Raw genomic sequence first — 10,000 nt, forward strand, 5'->3', positions numbered from 1 at the left:
AGTTCAGTTGCTGCTCAAATTTTCGTAGAATGCCGGGTCTACTCAAGTTACCGATGGTGGTGCCATGTTATCTAAGGTCCACCACCTCTCTCTCTCTCTCTCTCTCTCTCTCTCTCTCTCTCTCTCTCTCTCTCTCTCTCCCTGCTTTGCACACGGGACCATCATTAGGTCATCCCGGGTAACCTCTCATCTGGGCTCGTATATTAGCATGTTTGCCCACCGCCACCCTTTCCTCTTCTTCTTCTTCTTCTTCTTCTTCTTCTTCTTCTTCTTCTTCTTCTTGGTTCTTCTTGTAGAAAAGTGTGGAGATTTTATTAGCTTTTTTATTTTAATCTATTTTTTTAAAGTAGATGCTTGGACTGTTGATCTTCGGAAAAGGTAACCTCTTTGTTTTTGAGGCCTCTGTTATGCTCTCTCTCTCTATTGGCTCTCTGGAATGTCTCTCTCAAAATCTCCTCTCTACTCTAGTCTCTCTCTCTCTCTTTGCAGCTAGGGAATAGAAGAAGTTAAGGACCTTGACTAAAATTTATATAGTCCTCTTGGTAATTCAAGTTTGAGGCTGGAAAATATCATGGAATCAAATTATCAAAAGTCCAGAGGTCTCTCTCTCTCTCTCTCTCTCTCTCTCTCTCTCTCTAACTCTCTCTCTCTAAGATGCTCCTAGACCAAGCCTGTGTTTGATAAGGGATGTTGGTACACCTGTCCCAACGAATTGGCCTTTTCTCCCGTAGATAAAAAATTTAAATCTCCGACACCTGTGTATCTGTTTATACTTGGAAATATTTTATCTGTAAAACGAAATCATGAAGTCAGGCCTTGTTGTTTATTTTTTCCTTTTCAGTAAGTGAGATCGCTTCTTTCTGCGTTTTTCTTTATCTTCTCTCACTTCTTCCTAATAATAATAATAATAATAATAATAATAATAATAATAATAATATTTTTAAGAAGCTTGAATTTCAAGTCAGTGGCCCCTTTGGTGGGCTTGTTCCGTATGAATAGGGTTCATCATCTGAATAATAATAATAATATAAATTATTATTATTATTATTATTTATTATTATTATTATTATTATTATTATTATTATTATTATTATTATTATTATTATTCATTACCAAAAATTTCCTGGGCGTGTTGGGAGGGATGAGGGCTCTTACAAAACCCACTTAAGGGGGTAGATCCTAGGACTCATAAGGGGTACCGGGGACCCTCTCGAGAACAGGTTTATTAGAAAAATCTTCCTTCAGTCGGACCGTCTCCAGATTTACGTTGAGGCAGTTTGCTGAAATTCAGTACACGGAACGCATTCTTGGGAAGGTTCTGGACGCCCCATTCTCTGAATTTTCAGAGAAACGCAGGTCGGAGGTGGGTGGGGTAAAAATGCCAGTTTTTTATGGGTATCTTTGGCATGTATGAGTCCAAGCTCTAGTAAGTGTGTTTGGAGTTGTTCCTCGATTTTGGTAGTAAAAATTTTATTTTAGTTGACCGTGGTATATAATTTTTTCGTGATAGATGTATGTGGAATTGACCTCCACCCCCTTTTTTTTTTTTTTTTTTTTTTTTTTAACATTTTTATTGTCACGACCGTAGCATATAATTTTTTCGTGATTTTATTAAAATTTTTTATTTTATATAGTTACAGTTTTGTGTATAGATTGGATCTAAAATTGGTCTTTACATTAAAGAGTTTTGTATATACATTATATATATATATATATATATATATATGTATTTTCTCCAAGATTTTTTAGTTGCATATGCAACTATTCAGGCAAGAAAAAAAATAAGCTGATTTAGCTTTATGTACCACAAACTCATAATTGTTACTTTGAAATCAGCTTATTTTTCTGTGTATACATAAATACATACATACCAATTTTACGTACAAATACGAAAAAAATTTTCCATCAAAATTTTGAGGAATATCATCTATCATTGTTATTTTGAGTCAATTCAAATAAAATTTTTAGTACCAAAAATATATATTTATATATATATATATATATATATGTGTATATGTTTATATTTTTATATATATGTGTGCATATATATGCATGCATACATACGTACCTGTAAATATATACTGTATACATTGTTGTGTGGTCGTCCAGTGTGGTATTCTCTGTGGTTATCGGGGGCGTCACGTGATCAACCACACTCCTTCCCTTCGGCTGTGTCTGTTCACAAAAGGCTGGGGACCGTCTGGTTCTCAGTTTCCTCTGGGCGTTTGTCATCTCGAGATTGTGCGAGGGTGTGTGTGTGTCTCTCTCTCTCTGTGCAAGTGCTTTGTCATTCTGTGATTGCAAACTTAGAAGATGAGGTTGTGGACCAAAGAGTTATAATTGCTTTTTCTCGAAAGGTGGACCTGAGAATCAGATATTCAGAGTTTAGGTCGCGAAACCTCTCGTTTGAATTTCGAAAAGTCGAAAGAGTTGCAATTAATGATTGCTTTTTCTCGAAAGGTGGACCTGAGAATCAAATATTCAGAGTGTAGGGTCTCGAAACCTCTCGTCTAAATTTCGAAAAGTCGAAACAGCTGCAATTAATGATTGCTTTTTCTCGAAAGGTGGACCTGAGAATCAGACATTCAGAGTGTAGGGTCTCGAAACCTCTCGTCTGAATTTCGAAAGTCATAAGAGCTGTAATTGATAATTGCTTTCTCTTGAAAGGTGGACCTGAGAATCAAACATTCAGAGTGTAAGGTCTCGAAACCTCTCGTCTAAATTTCGAAAAGTCGAAAGAGTTGTAATTAATAATTGCTCTCTCTTGAAAGGTGGACCTGAGAATCAAACATTCAGAGTGTAAAACCTCTCGTCTGAATTTCGAAAGTCAAAAGAGCTGTAATTGATAATTGCTTTCTCTTGAAAGGTGGACCTGAAAGTCAAATATTCAGAGTGTAAGGTCTAGAAACCTCACTTATGGATTTCGAAAGTCAAAATTGTGAACTCAGAGGCTGGTATTGTAAACATCGACACTCCAGATTGTGCTTGAGAAGGATCCAAGAAATTTCAAAGAAAAACTAAAAGAAAAATTCATAACTGGGAAAAATTTTTTCCTGAAAAAATCTGCTGTTCGATTACTTACTATCCAAATCCTCACAGTCAAGGATAAGCCGTTCTAAGAAGAGGGGGAGGAGTGTTTGAGAGGTTTCAGCCTTTTGAATGATTCAGTATGTTGTCTTTGAAAGGCTTGGAGAGGATTTTGGGATTGGTAAGTTTCCAAATACTTCAGCTCGAAGTAGGATCCATTTGTTTTATTTGATTGATATGTCAAACGTTTGATTGATTTCACAAAAGTCAAAGGAAAAAATTTTTTTTTTATTTGAGATTTTATTGTAATGGAGGTATTTACTCTCCTAACGTTTTCTAGTTAATGAAAGGTACAAAGTAATGAAAGGTACACAGTAAAACAGTGTGGGTTGTTGATTGCAAGCAGGAGGAATTGGTGGTATGGCTAATTAGCGGGAATAGAAAATAGACAAAATGATGATTCCATTCCAATCTTCCGGTATCACTTGACAGCACTGTCCATTGCAGGTAAAAATCTGATCGTTTCTTCCATGCAAGAGTTGGAATAGAGTAAAAATTGATGTTGTTGCACTGAACTGCACAAGGTTCAGTTGCATGAGTGTGCTTCTGTACCTGTTTTGGTGAACTGTTTTAATTCCTTCGTGAGGTTTTATAATTATATATATATATACACATATATATATATATATATATATATATATATATATATATATATATATATATATATATATATATACACACACACCGGGATACGTATTATCAGTTTTGTTTTAATTACGATGTAGCATTTGTTCCAAAATGTGTAAAATGAGTTTAATTCGTGCTTACATTTTATAAGCGCATTAAGTAATACTGATGTATATTGATCATATATTAGAAAGTGTAGTAAATTGAACACGTTCATTATTATGATTATTATTATTATTATTATTATTATTATTATTATTTATTATTATTATTATTATTGACTTCAGTACACTCGAATGTCGCTGCATGAAGTACTTTGAAATCCATTGGCAAATTCCATTTAAAGACTCCTTTTTTTTTTTTTTTTTTTTTTTTTTTTTCACCGGAAGCAACAACGCTTCCGTTTTCTATGAAATGTTGACGTATTTTCAGGCTTGGAATTTACGGTCCTGTATATGTCGGAATTCTCTCCGTCCTGCTCCCCTCTTTAGAGGATAAAAATATACATCCGATCCTTATAGGATAAAATGTACATCTGATTCACTATTTCAGCAAGTAACCGCTTCTGAAGAAAAACGACCAAAATAACTTTTCTCGAGAAGAATGATTTTGCGAAAATGATTTGATGGTCTATTTTAAAGCAAGTTAAATGTAAGAAAGGATGTTTAATTATATCCTGAGTTGAAATAAACTGAGGTTATGTCTGTTTATGTGTGTGTGTGTGTGTGTGTGTGTGTGTGGTGGGAAGGAATGGATGGCCTGGGAGGGGGTGAAAGGTGAGGGAGAGAGAGGAGGGGTGGGGGTGGTTGAGCTGATCAAGAGAATACAGCGTTGCTGTGTTTGCGGTTTTTGTGTTGGTCGGACCAAGTCATGCATTTTACTCTCCGTAATCGATACAGTCTCGAACCGGTCCTGGCAGCTGAATTAGCTTGTTTCATTATGAATTAAAGCCTTCGTGTTGAGTCTTTGGGGGGAAAAATCGAATGGGGGCAATTGGCCTATTATTATTATTATATTCGGGCCAGCCCTAGGAGAGCTGTTAATCAGCTCAGTGGTCTGGTTAAACTAAGATATACTAACTATTATTATTATTATTATTATTATTATTATTATTATTATTATTATTATTATTATTCAGAAGATGAACCCTATTCGTATGGAACAAACGCACCACAGGGCCCACTGACTTGAAATTCAGGCAAGGAGAATAGGATTACGGAACAATAAACAGTCTTAGAAATAATGTGTAAACAGTTTTATTCTCTTTCATTCCATTTCCTTGAGTTTACGAACGAGAATCTTTGACTGAATGTTATTCATTCTTCAGCCTCTCAAATTCCATTTCCTTGAGTTTACGAACGAGAATCTTTGACTGAATGATGTTCATTCTTCAGCCTCTCAAACCCGGATGAAGAACAGACTCAGGATTTCGTTTACTATGAGTCTTATGAATTTTGTTCTTGAACGTAGTTTCATGGACCTATTTCATTATGATATCGTACAATCTCCAAAGAAAATGATTCTGCGTATGGGTCCTTCTATTCCTCTGTCCGTCGACCCCCTTTCCATAATGTTTCATCGAAAATCATCGTGAAATATTTAACTTATTTTTGGACACGAAGGGAAACTGTCAGACGGGCCAAATTAATAGGTATGAGTAAGAACATCACGTTCCGATTTTGTCGGTGGAGATAATTCGTGTGTATTATGGATTAATGTAAGTTTTTGTTTATTTCATCATTATTCTCTCACGCTCGACCAATTTGTTAAAATTTATTAATCTTTTACGGTGTTTTGTTATAGCTGAAAGATTCACGTTCTGTACTAGATGACGCAGTCAGATATTGAATGCCAGAATTATCGATATTCACGCTTCCCTTACCGGCTGAGAGAAAGGCCTTGCTTTGCAATGAATATATCTGAAATGTATAACGTCAGACCGTAAGCGTTTTATTTGCGCACATTTCACTAAAATCAACGACGCTAAAGCATCCCTCAAGTGTGTATACTCGTCTTGAAGTGTGAGATCGCGAGATGGTAGGAGGAGGCTTTTATTAAACATCATGAAAAGGGCAGGAAAGGACTTAGCAACTCCACCACAGCGTCATAGAGTTGCTAATGTGGGCCGTAAAATCGTCAGGAGGGCAGTCACTACTTTTTGATTGCTACTGCCGTGATCTTTTAGTAGTAATGGATATGCCTCTTGAATCGGTGAGAATATGGGGGTTGGGGGTGGGGGTGGAGATGAGTGTGTGTTGGGGATGGGAGTTGGGGGGTAGGGGGTGGTGGGGGTTCCAGGACAGCCCGTGGAATGGACAATAACTTTGGTGATGGTTCTTAGAGGTATCGCGTTTCTTTCACACCTGGATCTTTGATGACTTTGTTTCTTCACTTGAAGTATTATATTTTTAACAAGAAGCTGTTTCGAGTTTTCTGTTCAGATGACAGATGGCAGATTTTCGCCGTTTGTGTTCCCTCAGAGCTGCATTTCATTACTACGCGAGGGTTTCCTTTGTAGTCCCAAGAATTGCCTGCGTCGGAATTTCTTCATTTGGTTCTTCATTCGGATCTGAGGCTTTGTAGTGAGAAGCGTATCCGGAAAGTGTGATGAAATAAATAAATAAATATATATATTTTAAAGGACACTTGTATATTCTCTCTCTCTCTCTCTCAAATCTATAGTCTCTCTCTCTCTCTCTCTCTCTCTCTCTATCTCTCTCTCTCTCTCTAAATATATATATATATATATATATATATATATATATATATATATATATATATATATATATATATATATTACTAAAAGGACCTCATTCAAACTGGATGGTATCTAATGGAGTAATACGGATACTTGATAATGTGGACTGTTTGTCCAAGAAAGCTTGTAACTTTTCTGAATAAATACTCCATTAGATACCATCCAGTTTGAATGAGGTCCTTTAGTAATTCTAGTAATGCACGGAACAATTGTGTATGTGATAAAAGTTAATATATATATATATATATATATATATATATATATATATATATATATATATATATATATAAACAGTACAATAATATATATATATATATATATATATACATATATATATATGTATATATATATATATACATACACAGTATATATGTATAACCCCACTTGTTTCATAATGCGCAGCAAATGTATGAAGGCGCACCGTTGCCAATCAAATTATAAAAAGCAAAAACATTGAAAGACGATTTTCCTTTTCTTTTCCCAGGTAAATGACGAGACAGGCGATGGTGACGATGACAGTCTTGGGGTCCTCCAAACGGGGAGCCTCAAAGAGAAGAATGCCAGGTAACGTGAGATTCGACTGGGGATTCTTTACTGTGCCTCCGTTCATATTCTCTCTCTTCCATCTTACTGTCCACCCTCTCCTAACAATTATTTCATAGTGCAGCTGCTTTGAGGTTTTCCTCCCGTTACACCTTTCTAACCTTTTACTCTGTTTCCCTTAGGTCCCAGCGCTTGACCTTTTGGTGTAAATTCTATGTTCCATCTGAGGATTCATTGTCCTCGGCAGTATTTCTCTTCCATCCCACTTTAAAAAATAGCAGCTTGATTCTCTGAGTAAGAATCAAGGTTAAACGAAGCACTGAGTGTGGATTCTGACCAGTTTTGACTTTATATGTAAGCCATATTCAGAGGACTTTGAAAGGCTCTGATATGAAGTCAGAAGCTGGTCAGGATACACACCAGTAAGTTTAATATAATATATATATATATATATATATATATATATATATATATATATATATGTGTGTGTGTGTGTGTGTGTGTGTATATATATATAATATATATATTTATTTATTCATTTATACATACATACATACACACACACACACACACACACACACACACACACACATACATACATACATATACACACATATATACATATATACACACACACACACACATATATATATATATATATATATATATATATATATATATATATATATATATATATATATATATATATATATATATATATATGAAGGTAGTGATGGAGAAGCAGATGCTGGAGTTGGAGATTGTGGCGTCAGGTTTGTTGGAGATGATACTGAGGAAGCTGTCGTTCATGGAGGAGATGTTGGTGAAGCCAGCAGTGCTGCTGAGTGGTGGTGTTGGAGAAGTTGGTGGACTCCTGTTGATGAGGGAAGGAAGAAGAGGGTGGAAGGGGCCTCCTGTGCATTTGCATAAAAATGCGAAATTTGCAGAAAATTACAGTGGGAATTTCAGTCTCGTACTCCTCCTCCCCTTACCCTTCTACTTCCTCCTCCTCCTCCTCCTCCTCCTCCTCCCTGATATTTGTCTGTTTGTCAGTGATTTGGTGTGAAAGTCAGACAGAAGTGCAATTGGTCTGTGTTAAAGTTCTGCCCTGTGTTCCAGCCCTTTCTGAATAAAGTTGAGAGAGAGAGAGAGAGAGAGAGAGAGAGAGAGAGAGAGAGAGGAGAATGCCATGAAGAAGCGTGTGTAACGGGAAATTTCTAAGTAGAGAGAGAGAGAGAGAAAATAAATTTACGAATCCAGTCTGCATCTTAAGTGAGCGTGCACGAGATGGAGCCAGGTTTCCCCCTCCTGCGTGTGCGCAGGCGCGTGAGTATATAAGCGGTAAGCGTGCATGCTGTTCAGGTGAGTACCGTTAGGAAAGAGCTCTCTCTCTCTCTCTCTCTCTCTCTCTCTCTCTCTCTCTCTCTCTCTCTCTCTCCGGTAATTTTCCCTTTGTTTCTTCAAGCTGGTGGTGTCCTTCGGGTTGGCACTGGCTTTCACCTCTCTCTCTCTCTCTCTCTCTCTCTCTCTGATGGTTTGAATCTCTCTCTCTCTCCTTCTCTGCACTCTTACTGATCTCTCTCTCTCTCTCTGATGGTTTAGAATTTCCAGTTATAGAAGCTTCTTCTGTCTCTTACTCTCTCTCTCTCTCTCTCTGATGGTTTAGAATTTCCAGTTATAGACTATTCATGTACTCTCTCTCTCTCTCTCTCTCTCTCTCTCTCTCTCTCTCTCTCTCTCTCTCTCTCTCTCTCTCTCCACTTGCTCACGGTTTAGAATTTCCAATTATACAAGTGTCAAGTGTCTTCATGCTCTCTCTTAACGGCTCTCTCTCTCTCTCTCTCTCTCTCTCTCTCTCTCTCTATATATATATATATATATATATATATATATATATATAATTTAATTTAGAATTTCAGTTTAAATTCTCTCTCTCTCTAAAACCTCTCTCTCTCTCTCTCTCTCTCTGTCTATTGACAGTACCTGTGTATGGAGTTCAGCTGCGCCCATTCTTTTTGTTGCATTATCTGGGTCACTTTTCCTTACATAATGTTGCGCGATGCGAAGGGACGTCTCTCTCTCTCTCTCTCTCTCTCTCTCTCTCTCTCTCTCTCTCTCTCTCTCTCTCTCTCTGTTACGTGCAGCTTGGGAGAGTTTTTGGTCATGAAATCATAATGACAACTGATAAAATATCCGATAGGGGGAGATGTAGACGGAGTCTTCTCACGAGAATGTTTTCCGGAGAGAGAGAGAGAGAGAGAGAGAGAGAGAGTTTTGAATGAACTCGTTTCGCGTTGATGGACTTCACAAAGTTGGGTGAAAATATACCGCTTCAGGAGGAAGATAGAGAAATGATTTCCGAGCGAGAGAAATATATTGAGGCACAGCGCAATCCCTAGGTAGTCCACTTCGTGCTCAGCTCTGCGCATGCGTGGCTGGTGGCTTCGTGTCCGAGAGGATTTCTGCATCATGGCTCTCGAGTACTTGGCATGGTGGATGCTTTTTGTTTCCTTAATTGTGGGAAGACGGAACTGGAAGGTGTTAGATGCGTTTGTTTTGTTGCATATAAGAGGGGAAAAAGTGAAGGGTACTGTATGGTAACATATGCAGATGCATAAATAGTTTGTAACCTAATTCTGACATTTTGTAGTTTTGATTTGAAGATAAGGATTGGTCTTACAGATGATTTGAAAATTGTCTTTCTTATCACAAGACTGATACTTGTTTCTGAACGGAACTTTCCCCCGGTACAGGTATGGAGGTTCGACTGTACGGGTACAGTTATATGGAAGTTTTTCATTTGTAAGTCCTGCTGTACAGGCATTAAGAGCAGAGCTCACACTTGATGCATTTTGCACTTTTAGTAGTGCATTTAGCCTAGTGTCTGTGGCCTTGAAAGTTTCTCAGTGGCTGCATGTTGCAGAGCTGAAGGATTAAACTAATAGATTGATTGTTGATAGACATTTGCTGATTGGTATGGGACAT

General features: G+C 37.2%; 1 protein-coding gene across 8 annotated transcripts in view; it reads left to right on the top strand.

The window, feature by feature from the left end:
- Positions 1–10,000, top strand: part of LOC136836102 (uncharacterized) — a 199,560-nt gene that overhangs the window by 90,092 nt on the left and 99,468 nt on the right. For 2 of the 8 annotated variants that reach the window (XM_067100087.1, XM_067100086.1), the window contains one exon: positions 6,957–7,036. The exons of 4 other annotated variants lie outside the window; for them this stretch is intronic. In XM_067100087.1, the coding sequence (XP_066956188.1) occupies positions 6,957–7,036 (80 nt within the window). Of the gene's footprint in view, positions 1–2,214; positions 3,209–6,956; positions 7,037–10,000 lie in introns of those variants that run through there. 2 more of the 8 variants (XM_067100085.1, XM_067100084.1) reach the window with 2 other exon arrangements.

This window comes from Macrobrachium rosenbergii, chromosome 56, assembly GCF_040412425.1.
Source record: "Macrobrachium rosenbergii isolate ZJJX-2024 chromosome 56, ASM4041242v1, whole genome shotgun sequence".
Lineage (NCBI taxonomy): Eukaryota > Metazoa > Arthropoda > Malacostraca > Decapoda > Palaemonidae > Macrobrachium > Macrobrachium rosenbergii.